Genomic DNA, 14,526 nt, shown 5'->3' on the forward strand with positions numbered 1-14,526 from the left:
TAAGATCTACAGCCTTGGAAATCCAGTGAAGGGTCACTGCTAGAACTGACTTGACAGAAATGAGTTGACTTTTTTTTTTTTGAGTGACCTTGTATTTGCTGCCCCAGAGTCTCTGAAAGAATCTGTAATTCTAAGTGGCTTGGTGGTAAGGAGTTAACTGCCAATCCCAAGGCAGGGGGTTCAAAACTAAACTCTGAAAATCCCACAGAGGATCAGCTATGTGTCAGTTTCAACTTGGTGGCATATAACAAAAACAACAACAACAATAACCACATTTTGTACAGGTGCCTATGGCATAGAACAACAGCTATGGAAAAAAGAAAATTACCAAGACTGATTAGACTTATAGAAATAACTAATACGGTTTTTAATTTGGGGTGAGTGGTGTTTATTTTTTTTTTCTTATTTTCCCATTTGCTAAAAACTCTCAAAGCAAGCTTAATGAGGGTCAATGAAAAACCTCGTAAGAAAAAGAAAAGTGGCATTTGAACGTGCACTGTTTAGTTCTGGAGTCATAAAGTCTTGTTATCTCTCTTTATCACGAGGCTGGTATTTGCCCTTTCCCTGCCCTCTCTAGCTGTCTTAAGTGAATAAAAGAGAGACAATTTTATTTGCATATGATCTCCTCCCTTCTTAGCAAGTTTATTGTTTTGGGGCTTCAGTGGAATTCCACAATTGTCAGCTCAGCTCATTTAAAGCTAACTAATGATATAAGGGGGAAAAAGATGACAAAATGCAAACTCACAGGGTTGCTGCAAGAAACAAAACTCATTTTTGAGATAATGGCTGGTTGAAATGAGATCCCATTTCTCTGATTTCCACATCTCCCCGAGTGTGCCTTAGAGTTGGTGCGCTCCTTCCAGACTCAAAGCTGGGCCACGGTGACAGGCTGAACATGCTTGCTGACAGGAAGCTTTTCCCCTGCTTTCCATTTGCTCGATTGGTACCTGCACTTTGGACCAAGGAGAATATTCTTTGTCCTTAGTGGGGAGATTCTCAACATGATCTTTTTTTTTTTAAAGTTTTATACCAGTCTATTTACAATATTAGAATACATTGTTTTCCAGAACAGATTCTTCCAATATCTCTTTAGTGTCCTCCTAACCAGGAAGTCAGTATGTGTGTGAGCTCTGGAAACAAACTTTGGTGGTGTTGCTCATCAAACACATTGACTCTAAACGCCTCAACTTGACAGCAGGCTCATAACTGACTCTAGAACACAGTTACAAGCCAGGCTGGAGGGAGCCTGGTGGTTGCCCAGTTAAACACACCTGCTGCATACCAGCATGAGTGCAGGGGAGCCCAGCCGGGCCAGTAAACCCAATGCCCCATGAAAGACACTGTGAGGCTGCCCAAAGGCCAAGATTCCTGTGGACATTTCAGGTTCTGTGAATGGGATTCAGTTTATCTTGAAAAAGGGAAAGTGGTAACTGGACTGGTTTCCATTTAGGGAAGATTTACTTACTCTTTCTTGCCTCAGACCAAACTAACAATCCTGATGATTTCTGAGGGGTATAAGGAAATGTTTACTGGCAAATGCACAAGCTCCTGCCACTCCCATTATATAGTCTTCCTTGTTTGCCTGGACTTATTTGCAAGGAATGTCTTGTCTTCTTTTTCTGGGTTTTTTTAGCGTATTCCATCTGAAAAAGTATTTACAGGTGGAATGGGACCATGGAAATAATTTAGTCCAAGACCTGGACCATTTCTTCTAACTTTCTAATTTTCAATATTTACGTGTAAAGGGTTGCTTTACAGACGTGGCTATCACACATTCTTCATCAGAGCCCCATGAGTCCAGAAGTTGCACTGGACAGTGTGAGGTTTCGGGTCACTGGTACAAGCCCTGCTTCCCACCCTCCACTCTGCTTAAATCACAGCAGCTCCATGTAAAATTATGTACTGCTGAATCCAAACCAGCTCACAGCTGACTCTCTGGCGGGTTTTCAGAGGCAGTAGGTAGCATAGGAAGAGACTGTCCATCTTTCTCCTGCGGAGCCATTGGTGGATTCTAACCATGTGCCTTGAGGTTGGCAGTCTAGCTCCTTACCATCGCCTGCCATCTTTATACGTTTGGAATTTCTTAGACTACGTCCTCTTATAAAAGGGCTCCACTGCTGAAAACCATTTGAAAAGCACTATTTTTATTATTTTCAATTTTTTCCCTTGGAGAGTGAAATCATGAATACTGATACCTCCTCAGAATTCCTTTTTGTTCTTACCTTCATGTATTCCTCCAAACACATGGAGCTTGGGCCGGACTCGCCTTTGCACTGTGTTCAACAGCTCCACACAGCCCACTCTTTGAAGCTCTTTTGGAACCCAGTCTCGGAAACCTATGGGAAAAATGGAATCAATACTCTTAATTTTCTTTCTTCAGGTAAGGTTTCATTTAGACTTTCAGGAAGCCATAACTCACAGAAGGTTTATTACATTATCTGTAATCCCAGCCTCTCCATTAAAGCTCACAATGGCTTTTAAGAAACTTTTCACTTGTCACTTTGTCTTCTTTAAGGTTCTTGATTTTTTTTTTTGTGGGTTTCCATTTTTTTCCTTCCTGTTAATTAACACTTTTTTTTTTCTTTTCTGTAAGGGATTTGATTTATTCAGCCACAGGTTTCAAATCTTCTTCATGGGCTCAATGACATTTATTCCCGGCAGTGCCATAATATCTCTTTTCTCTCTCTATTCAGTTACATTCAATTTTTTATTTTATTTTTCTTAGAGCAGTCTATCTCCAAGAGGGTTCAAGCCAGAAGTTCTAGGAAGGGTGGCCTGTAAGCTAGCCACAAGGCACTTGGCTCTCTTTAGAAACACCAACTTTTAACCCTTGCTGATTCCTGATGACCAGCACTAGGGAAATTAAATTTTTTCCACTAGTCTCTCCCTTAGGCATAGGCAACAATGGGATCCCCCCATCCCCACCCCAGAGGTGTCCAACAAGCCAAGGCTAATAGACTACTTTTAAAGTAAAAGCCACTTAGTTCTCTGCTTAATGTGGAAAAATCATAAAAAACTGACATAAATTATTGCAAGAGTCGGCTGTCCAGGTGATTATGGTCTAAAACGAAACCCATATGCCTTTATGGGACATTACAAAAGGTAGAAAGGACAAAAGGCTGAGTCATAATCCTTGCGAATCCATTCCACACTAATTTCTATTTCTTTAGCAACGATGAAATGGAAAGGGGCAAGCAAGCGGGTCCTACTTTGTTTGGCCAAACCATAGACATGAATATCTAGCATCTCTCTATAGACATCTTGCCTTGAGTATGGGAGGAGTGGCCAAAGAGAGTGGGAAAAATATTTGATGAGAAAGGGTCCACAGTAAAAATTCAAGTAGGGGTTTCAAAACTATTTAATGTGAGGGAAAAGAATTCCTCACCCATAATAACTTGCACATTCTCTCATAGAGATAGTTTTCCTTACAGAGGAAAACACTGCATTTTATATGTTTAAAAAATCCATTGGATATCTAGCCCATGGCAGGTATGACACATGTCCTAGGCACCACTTAAGGGGTTGAGTGTCAATGAGCAGTTACTATTAAGCATCATGGTTTCTATTACCAGCTGTGAGATATCACTTAGCAATCACACAGGAGCTATTTCCCGTAGCTATTCCTCTGCCTTTGGAGTAGCACTGCCCCATAAGATTTCCTAGGCTAAAAAAAAAAAAAAAACAACCAAAAAAAGATTTCCTAGGCTGTAATCTTTGGCAGTATACAGTATAGCACATTGGGCTGCTAGCCAAAAGATTGGAAGTTCAAAGATAATCAGTCTCCTCCCATAAAGATTTAACAGCCTCAGAAAACTAAAGGGGGGCTTCACTATGAATTGGAACCAACTCAACAGTAATGAGTTTGATAATCTCTGTGGAAGGAGCTTTGGTGGCATAGATATTTAGCAGACCTACTAAGCAAAAGGTCAAGAGTTTGAACCCACTAGCCGCTATTCAGGAGAAAGATGTGGCTGTCTGCTTCTGTCAAGATTTATAACTTTGAAAACCTTATGGGGGTAGTTCAACCCGACTACAGATTGAGTCGCTATGGATTGGAATCAACCAGACAGCAACGGCTTGGTTTGGAATCTTATGGAAACTGGCTGTCATTTCCAACAAGGAGTAAGTGCTTAGTTTGAACTGCTAATCATTCCATCAACAGTTAAATGCTTAATACTGCACCTTTGGGCCTCCTGATTTAATATTTAAGCACCTGAAAAAGTACCTTACTCAAAAGAGTGAAAGTTCTATGGCACTGTGGCTCCTTCACCAGCAAAAGAGAATGAAAATTAATTTTGCCTCTGCACATCATTTGCATAAGAATTCCAGTAGCAGTATTAATGTTCAACTATCCTTTAGAAAAACTTTGCTTGAGATTTTATTTCCAAACTGCTTGAGGTAGAGCTCACTCTGCAGCTACTCTTTAGCCTACTCCATATTTATGCCACAAAGAAGGAAGATAGCTTCTCTGATTAAGGGTTTATGGGATGTTCAATGTCAACTTTGGAGCCCAGAGTTCAGATTCCCTTTCTCAAAGACAAATTAAATGACCTCATTCCATCTGTGAATCAACTGCTCTGCTCAAAAGAATAGTTTCCAGTCATGCAGCATTTATAAGGTGAGGATGTCCCAAGTTCCTAACAATAGATAACATTAGGGAAATCAGGCCGATACCCCTAACCAGACTGCAAGAGATCGAGGGGGCTGAAATGAAATCACTGAATAGCCCTTAATGCTTTCAGCTAGCAATTGAATGTGTTAGTCTTTAATGATTGAGAGTCAAAGTCATTTAATTAATTATGACTTACTAAATAAAGGTGGGCATAATTTAAGTATGCAGGATGGGTGGTGGACAAGCATGACGATGGTAATTCTGAAGCACAGAAGTGCCGATCTTGTGCAAATATGTACAAACTCCACATCTAAGAGAGCTCACTCCTCTCCTCAGGCTTCTCCCTGTTATTAAAAGATACCACTGTGGCTCATGATCTGGTTCTTATTCAAAAGGTTTCTTTGTGAAACACAGAACTTTCCTTGTAAAGGAAGGCAAGCAGCATTAAGTGGTTTGGGTAGTAAATATCCATAAAGTTTAAATTCATATAAAGGGATGAATGTTAGAGCTTTTTAATTTTCTAGATTGTGGAAGAAAAAAAAGTGTCCTGGATAACAACCCCAAAGTATGTAAAATAACTGTGAAAATAACTTGTCTTTGTAGTGTTTTGTTTTTCCCCCCCCCCCAACACTCTCACATTAAAGCATTAAAGGAGTGCTTTGGAAACAGGAGTGGCATCTGCTTCTTTTTTTATTATTTTATTATTTTTGTGTGAGTGTACCGTCAAATCAGATCTGTCTGGTACAGGAGGAGATTGTCCCTCCTTCCCCGGCAAAGCATCTGGTGGATTTGAACCCTGAGCCTCTGGGATTGTAGTTGCAGCTCCTCACCACTAGGCCACCAAAGCTCTCTTTGGCATCTCCTTCTTAAACAACATGCCTCTGGAAACTCTACGAACTTTGATAAATGTTCGTAGTTGTCGAGGGGCTTCAGGCCTTTTCTGTTCATAGGGTCACTATGAGTCATGCTCGACTAGAAGGCAATCAACAGCAACAGTGATACAGTCTATGTGAGCTGCAATGCTCACTGTGCAATCCTGTTTGAATTGACCAGAAGCTCCACAGGAGAAATATGGCTAATCTCCTCTGAGATTTCCAGCTTGGGAAACACACAGGAGGGTCAGCTAGGAATTGGTCCTGACACCAAGTCAATGATGACCAAAGCAAGACGATCAGAAAAACACTGACAGTAAAACAGGGACAGTATAAAATCCGAGGTAAACGCACATCTTAGCTAGACAGAAAAGGTCCTGGCATGATCAGTACAGACTGAAAAATTTTCTGTGGCTAATCTCAGGAGAGAGAAAAACTCTTGAATAATTAGAAGATATTATATAAATCAAATAATCACCTTACAACTCATAATCTGTATAACTGTGGAGATGACTGAATCAACCCTGGCAATACAGACCTAGCCCTGACTGCACCTATGGGGTGAATATGTTTAAGTAACTTTTAGTGTAACACTTGTGAGAGGCAGAAAGAGAGAAAATTATTTTCTCATATAAATGTTCAACTCTTTCCTGTAGATACCAGCATTATATGAAAAAAAAAAAGAAAGAAAATGAGCTCCTTTGAACAAAAGTTTCCATCATTTCACTGCTGTTTAGAAACCAGGTACCTGGGAGGACTCTGTCTTTCCTCCATTTCCCATCTCAACCCCCCTTACTCCAAAGTGAACACAATTCTTAAAATAAATTATCAAGCTCAAAAGGCTATGGCATTCCACACTGATTTGATTTTCCCTGACTCAACTAAATAAAGAAAAATTTAATTTCCAGAACACCTGTAAGCCCAGCAGAACTGCTGAGTTTAATTATCAGACAGGGCTTCTTTAAAGACATTGACTTTTATTTTTCCCCATATTCTTTTTCCCTTTTTTAGGGGAACAAAATGATTATGTCTTTGAAGCATTACACAGTATACTGGGATGGGGGTGGTATCTCCTATGAGAAAGGGACAACCCTCGCTTCACTTACCTAGCGGAGGTCCGTGTGTCATGAGGATGTCGATGCCCTCGGGAATGAGGTTCCACTTGTCCAGAAGAGACTGACCTCTGGGTAGGTTAAAGCCCCATCCATTAAACCATGGGGTCCTTTAGGGGAAATAAGTCACATAGTATCAGACCTGCAGAGCCACATTTCTGCCCTGCAATATTTCCCACTCACACATCCCCCCACCCCCCAAGGTTGTGCTGTTCCCTTCCTTCTTTTTGATGGTTGGTCCTAGCAGCAGGATGCTTTTTTATTGACTGCTTCAAAAAAAACAATTCATTTAAAAGCAGGCACAGAGCCTAAGACTAGGAATTGTTTGACTAGAAAGAGGCACAAGAGCCCTTACAGAGAGACTTCCCCAGTAGATCACCACTTAAATCTTGACAATATGTGTTCTTCCCTCAAAGTTTAGTGCTTCCTAAGATGCCCTGTACAGATCCAAAGCATTTCTATCTTTTTAGAAGTGCCCCAGATGTAATAGAGTCCATCAATACTCCTTTCCCCCTCTCTATCAATAAGAAATTCTCTCATCAGAAAGATTCTTACTAAAGTTCCTAGAGAAAAGATTACATGCTTTATAGGCAGAAGAACATGATGCTTTGAATATCTTGGACTAGAAGTTCTGAAAAGAAAATGTGGGGCTCCCCAAAGTGAGAAGGAACATAGTGAACACAAAGCAAGCATGGGGGGGAAATTGATGATCTTTCATACTTTTCTTTTCTCTCTGAAATCCACCCTGATATTGGATGTGTAAGCACTGCTCCATTACAGGAATCTCAGTTCCAGGAATGTGTTCCTGAGATTGATGTCCTGGGGAGAAGTGAAAAGGATCTTTCTTTGGCCATTCAATGGGCATTTCTAATTAGAGCTAAAAATGTCTTTACTATTTTTGTTGCATACTGTAAAGCTGGAATCGACCCATGGCTGATCCTCCAGCACAGTTACTTGCATGGGAGGAGACTGCCCATCCTTCTTCCGCAGAGCAGCTGGTGGCCTTGAACCGCATGCCTTCAGGATTGCAACACAGCTTCTCGCCACTACGCCACCAGAGCTCTTTACTATTTATAGTGATTAATTTTTCTTTGTAGTTGTTGTTAAGTGCCGTCGAGTCACGGGTGACTTACAGCAACCCTATGAATGAAAGTCCTCAAAATTTGTGTGACTCTCATCCTTTCTCTAGGTTCATAGGGTTTCCGGAGGCAAGCTATTACGGAAGTGGATGCCACTCCTGCTTCCAAGCTTGTTTTAACTGTGGAGCTCCACCAAACACTCTCTGCCATGGATAACCATTAATGTATTTGGCATGTCAGTGTCACAGTGTTCAGCTTCACAGCAACCACAAGTTACCTCTGTATGGCAAGTGGACACACCAGGGCTATACGACCTAGAAGAATGTTTGAACAAAAACAAAGAAAACCAAGGCTTGAGGGCCACAGTTTAAAAGTCACCCACTTTGGGCTTGGTACCATCACGTTCTGTTCACTAAACCAACTGATCTCTCTCTATGTTGATGTTATTGTTGTTAAGTGCCGTTGAGTCATAGGCGACTCATAACGACTCTCTTGTGGGCTAAATCACATCAGACCAAGACAGTTCTCAGTGTTGTGCTATTCCCAAACATCTAGATATAACCATTATTCTTTGGAATTGACTCTCTTTATTTGGTATGACAATTCCAGTTTGCTAAGACAGGTGAGAGACAAAAAGACATGAATTTCTTGCTAAGCCTAACTTTCCGCCTCACCCTAACTTACCATGTCCATGCCTTCTGAAAGAGATAACCATATGCTCAAAGTGACTCCAACTCATCAGTCATGTATAATTAGACAGGTTATACCACTTAACGTAAAGCCAGTCAATCTGACTTCTCAGTAGGTGAACTCAGACTCACTGGCACACATTCATTAAATGATACATCTGTACAGTCAAGACCAGGGTTGGATGGATGGCAATTTAAAACCACGTGAAAATCCAAGCTGCTGGTGAAAACCTCAGTCCCCACTGAAGTGGTCAAAAGAAACAGCTTCATATCCGAGAGGCTGTGTGATCCTAGCTGACAGAAAAGAAACTAAGAAAGTGTCAGACTTTCGTAAGAATTTTCGAAGTCCCTAAGACACTTCTCAGGGGGTTTAGTGATGATGATGATGATGATAGAACAATTATTAGTCAGAACCAACTCATAGCTAATCCTCTAGTGGGCCTTTGGAGGCAGTAAATTGCACTGGAGGAAACTCCCCATCTTTCTCCCTTGTAGCAGCTGGTGGATTTGAACTGCCAGAGAGATGCTCCTTTTGGGTTAACAGCACAATTCCCTGCCAGTTAAGCCACCAGAGCTCCCCATTACTATTATAGCTACTGTTACTGAATACTTAATCTTAACAAGACCTATTCTAAAGCACTTCATTTGTATTATCTATTTATTTGTAAGGAATTCCAGTGGCTTGTTAAGCAGCCCAGTTTCTAACTGAAAGTTCAGACCACTCCTCTGGAGACAGCCGAGGCAGTCTGCATCCATAAATATTTATAGCCTTGGACATCCTATTGGGCAGACTTACTTGATCTTACAGGGTCCCCATGTGTCAAAACATACTTGAGGGCAGTGAATGGGTATTTATTCATATCATGAGGTTGAACACAGGAAACATATTAAAGCTGGAAAGGTTGTCTCCATCTCTGCTCTAGAATGAGGCAATTACTGAATCTCCTTGGCCGGTGACTGGTTTAGAAATGTGCTTATAAACTAGCAGAAAAGAAATGAAGAGAGTGTCAGACTTTCTTAAGAATTTTCTAAGTCTGAATTAATTTAAGCTGAATTAATGAGAGCCATTTTTCTCAGGATTCTGCTAGAGCTCTGGAGGGATGGTCCATAGAAAGTTGCATTTCTAACCTGAAGGCTCTGTCATTCCAGCAGTTAGAATTCACTAATGGCTCTGCAGGAGAAGATTGGGCAACATCTTATTGCACAAAAGCTTCGAAACTCAATGGAGGGGCAGCTATGAGTTGGTTCTGATAGGATGTCAATGATCTTTTAGATTATCTACAAAGAGGTTATGTCTTCCTCTTTGGTGTCCAGAGTCTTGGGAACTATGGAAGCCTAAAATTGCCTTGACGTATATCTTAGCCATCATGTGTATAGTCTTTATTCATGAATCAAACCACTACAAATAAAACCAACCGAATACGTCTTGGTAATGCTGGGATACAACTGTGTCTATAGCCAACTCACATTTTCCCTTCAAAGTGCATGTTGTTGTTGTTGTTGTTGTTATGTGCCGTCGAGTCGCTTGCAACTCCTAGCGACCCTATGCACAACAGCTCTAAATCCTGCTCTGTCCTGTGCCAATCACACTGTCTCCAATACACCCATCCTGATTACCCCAGTCACCGAATCAATCCACCTCATAGAAGGCCTTCCCCTCCTGCGCTGTCCCTTCACCCTCCCCAGCATGATGTCCTTCTCCAAGGACTGGTCTCTTCTTACAACATGTCCAAAGTATGTTAGACGGAGGCTCAGAATCCTTGTGAAATTATTTCCTTCTTATTAGTTAAGTCCTGTTTCTTACAATTGAAGGACTCCTCATATATATGACTATATTTAAGGTGAAAATGACCTATCACTAATGATAGGTAGAATAACGGCCTCCCAAATATGCCCATGCCTTAATCCATAGACTCTAAAATATGTTTTCTTATATGGGAAAGAGAAATAAGAGCTACACATAAAATTAAGATTGCTCATCAGCTGGCTTTAAACTAAGAGTTTAATTCTAGATTATCTAGACAGGGCCAGTGTAACCCCAAGGGTCATTAAATGTGGAAGAGCCATAAAGAAGAAATCAAAGTTATGGAACATGAGAAGAGCTCAACTCACTATTTACTATCTTTGAAGATGGAGGAAGGGGACCTTGAGCCAAGCAATGTAGGAAATATATAGAAGCTAGAAGAATCAAAGAAACAGATTCATCCCTAAAGCCCTGCCAACATCTTCCTCCAGCCCTTCAAGACCTGAGCCAGACTTCAGAAACCCAGAATCATAAAGTTACAGATACAAATTTGTTTTAAACCACCAAATATGTGGTCATTTCTCAGAGAAGCAACAGAAAATTACCACAGTACATAAAACAGCACATGATTTGGCTTATAAAGGCGGGCACTGTGGGCAGCATTGGCATATTTGCATTCAACAGGGCCCCTCCACAGCCACACAGCCTTGCTCAGCCAGACACAATGCTTTGATTTCCTCAGAGGAGAAGAGTGGTCATATCTTATCAACATCCACTGAGGACGTCCCAGACACTGCAATCCTGAGGAATATGCCAGATAGACTTTTCTTGAGCCCAGCCAGTCCATCTCTCTCTCTCTCTCTCTCTCTCTCTCATGTCCTTTAAGTCCCTCTGCCTCTGGGTTCTTAGAGACCAACAGTGGGCTTTGCCAGGCTGGGATGCCCATCTTTCCCCTTCATCTCCCAATGTCTCTCTTCCAAGATTTGGCTTAAAAGTAATGGGAGAAAAAAGAAAACCAGCAAGCTCAGAACTCAATGAAAATGCAGTGAGCACTTTGGCAAGAGAAAAAGAAAAATAAGCAAAAACATCTGTTTTCCCCAATTTTGAAAACAAGCTTCTGAGGCTCTTGTTCCTGTCTGGATGGCAAATAAAGAAGGGTTTGAGAGCGTCCCAAGCACACCCAAGTAGCTGGTATAATGAAATGCTCTGCTTTCTCTCCCACAGCCTGTCTGAGGGAAGTCAGCCTCAGAACTCCCTGGGTATCCCAGGAGTTCTTCTCAAGTCAAAAGAACGACAGTAAAATTTTTTTACTCTTTCCAGTTTTCTCTTAAATTTTTCCTCCTTGAAAACCACAGCCCTACTTCCTGCAAGAAAACAGTGTTCTAAGTGCTCTGTAAAAGATTAAGACAAACTCATGATCTATATAGATACCTCAGATCTCATTTGGTTCATGTTAAGCTTGTGACAAGATCTAGAAGTTTCCAAGTGAAGGTTAAAGTTGAATATGTCTGGCTTTTATTTAGACCCAAGCCTGTATGTGTGAGAGAGAGGAAGAGAGAAGATGGCTAACTGATAGGGGAAGGAATGCTTATTAAGCACCTGCAGTGCTTTATATATTCATTTTTTATTGAGTGTTAAATGTTAAAGCCTCAAGACTTTGGAGGTTACCCATATCAAAGGCCCATATTCCTAGGACAACTAGGTAGTCGACAAGATCTGAACTCAGATCTATTGGCTCCAAAGTGTGATTCTCCTTGCACTATAGTGAGCATTCCATTTCATTCCAGCTCAGTTTCAGCTTTGGTTTTCACATATGTGAAGGCTGTGAACTGTGCAACTCCATCTGGGTATTATGAAATAATGAGATGAGGCAGCCCCTAGTAAAAGCACAAGGTTGCTTCAACAAAGGCAGTCTGCCCTTTCTAAAGTGGTTTCCACAACCCTCTAGAAATCCCAAGTAAAGTCTTTCCCACATAATGCTGGTCAGGCCATGGGAAAAGCAGCCCAGTGCCAGGTTCTAGAATTAGCCCACCTCAGTATAGTAAATGTGGCATAGAAAAGTTAAGATTTGTGTGACAATTCTCACTCTGACATCAATTTTACTAATTTGCTTGGATCATAGAGGAGAGAAAGAAAGTCTTTGGGCCAGTTTCCTCTTCTTTGAAATGAAGGAGTGTGAAAACTTGAGTACCATATTTCAAGCTTATGTTGGAATCGTAGAAACCTTATGAAGAATCTCAATGCATGAAGCAGGTAAATAGTGTGGGATCAGAGACAAAGGGGCTCAGCACAACCCCTCCTTCCAGTCCTTCTTTTTTTGTAATCCCTTTGCACCCTCCCAAAGGCATGCAATTTCAATCCACAAACTTCTCTGTGGGACAAAGATAGGCAGTCTCCTCCCATGCTATTTACTGCCTCGAAAAACCTGCTGGAGGGTCAGCTCTGGGTCGGACTGGGACTCAGTACAAAACAACAAACAAATTCTATGCAGATTACCAATGCTCTGAACGAGTGCTGAATTTGCTCTCAGGGAATTACCTAAATTGCCTGTGAAGGATCAAGTCTGGGGTGGGAGAAACGTCTGCATTGAGCAGGGAATGAACGTGTCAGCATCAATGTGTAATGCCTTCCCCAGGACCATCCCGACCTGAAACACGAAACCCCAGCAGTGAGCCCATCGGGGGTCTGCTGGAAAATATGTGCACAGCCAAGCCCCAGAGCCCCACAATAGGTTTTGTTTTGTAGCAATGGGGGGTGAGTGGGGAGCACAGGAGGCAGGAAACCAAGGGAACAATGTCTATTGCCTTGGCCAAGGACTTAATAATTAGCTGTGACTAACAAATACCACATGGGAACCAACTTGTAAGAAAACGTCTCACAAAGCACCCCATTGCCGGTGGACCAATCAGAGCAGCAGACAACCCACCCCTTTATGGAGAGTGATTAGAAAACCCTGCAAGGAAGGGGAACAAATCCATATGCCTGAAACCGCTGGACAAAAACTCAGATGGGTAGAAGTCGGGGTGTGCTTTATCTGGGCTGAGCTTCCAGGGGCAGGCGCTGAGGGAGTTAACAGAGGCCGGGCTTGCTCCAAACAATGTCAATACAAAACAGGTTTTCTATATGGAAGCAGCTGAGAAGAAATCACTGCAAAGGTCATCTGTGTTTGCAGTACACTGTGCAGTGGTGCGGGCAGAAGGGAGCTGCCAGGCCATAAATCCGACGAGTGGACAGGTGAATGGCTGTTTAATCCCCCACAAACTTCGGTGGGGGGCAGGGCACGCCCAGGCAAAGGGGGAAGGATACTCTTTGGGCCAGTTTTCTCTAGGTCATGCAAAGTTGATGCCTGTTCCACTTGACGGGCTAGTCAGGCTCACAGTTCTGGAGTCGGTCAGTTGGCACACACTCCTCATGTGCAGGACCTTCCTTTGAAGGTTGTCTCAGAAAGAGACGGAACTCTTAGTAATCCCAATCCTTTGACACCTCCTGTTAAAATGATGGCTTGGAAATCTGGGAGTGGGTCCCACTGGGGGTTCTGCAGGGAAGCTGTGGAAAGGAATGCACAAAGATTCATATAAGCCCAACACCTAAGAACTGGCATCCTGGCAGTGCCACACAGCACTATGAGAAGATGGGTGATTTATGAAAGTTGGCTGTTGTAGAACTGGTGGTTCAGAGTAAGGATCATGGAGTCACACGGACCAGTGTTTAAGCCCCTTGTCTGCTAATTCTTGGCCTCTCTGAGCCTCAGCTTCTCCTTCTAAATAAAAAAAAAAATAAAAAAAATGTCTGCCTATGTGGACAAAGTGAGATAATCTATGCAAAACATATGGTTTGCAATAATCCATGCAAGACATTTGTGATACTGGCATAGGGACAAGATGATGGTGTGGTTGTTAGGTGCTATCGAGTCGATTACAACTCTCAGGGAACTGATAAACAACACATCTGAACCTTGTCCCATCCTGTGCCATCCTCACTATTTCTGATACGTTCAAGTCCATTGCTACAGTCACTGTGACAATCCATCTCGTGGAGGGTCTCTCTCTCATTCTCTGAACCTCCACCTTTCCCAGCATGACGTCTTTTTCCAAGCACTAGTCCCTCCTGACAACATGCCCAGAGCATGGGATAGGAGGTTTTACTATTCTTGCCTCAAAAGAGCATCCTCGTTGCATTTTCCCTAAGATAACGAACAAGATACTTATCAGCGATGTGCATGTATGTGCATGAAAACACACACACACACACACACACACACACACACACACACACACACAGAGCTGCAACCCTATCAGGTTTTTCTTTCCCGGATTTCCCAAGCAATGGCTCGCTCTATCAGTCTTTAGCTCCAGACTTTCTGAAAGTCCCCATTGAAAAGGCAGGTGTTGCTAGATAGCCAGAAGAGCCCAATTCCT

The 14,526-nt window shown here is 42.1% G+C and overlaps 1 protein-coding gene across 1 annotated transcript in view; it reads right to left on the reverse strand.

Moving 5' to 3' along the window:
- MPPED2 (metallophosphoesterase domain containing 2) overlaps window positions 1-14,526 on the reverse strand; it is a 242,902-nt gene that overhangs the window by 4,527 nt on the left and 223,849 nt on the right. The window contains exons 4-5 of the mRNA XM_006883722.1: window positions 6,591-6,706; window positions 2,223-2,336 (exon numbers count right to left, since the gene is read on the reverse strand). Of these exons, the coding sequence (XP_006883784.1) occupies window positions 2,223-2,336; window positions 6,591-6,706 (230 nt within the window). The remainder of the gene's footprint in view (window positions 1-2,222; window positions 2,337-6,590; window positions 6,707-14,526) is intronic.

This window comes from Elephantulus edwardii, unplaced genomic scaffold, assembly GCF_000299155.1.
Source record: "Elephantulus edwardii isolate Elephantulus edwardi_28Jun2011 unplaced genomic scaffold, EleEdw1.0 scaffold00029, whole genome shotgun sequence".
NCBI lineage: Eukaryota > Metazoa > Chordata > Mammalia > Macroscelidea > Macroscelididae > Elephantulus > Elephantulus edwardii.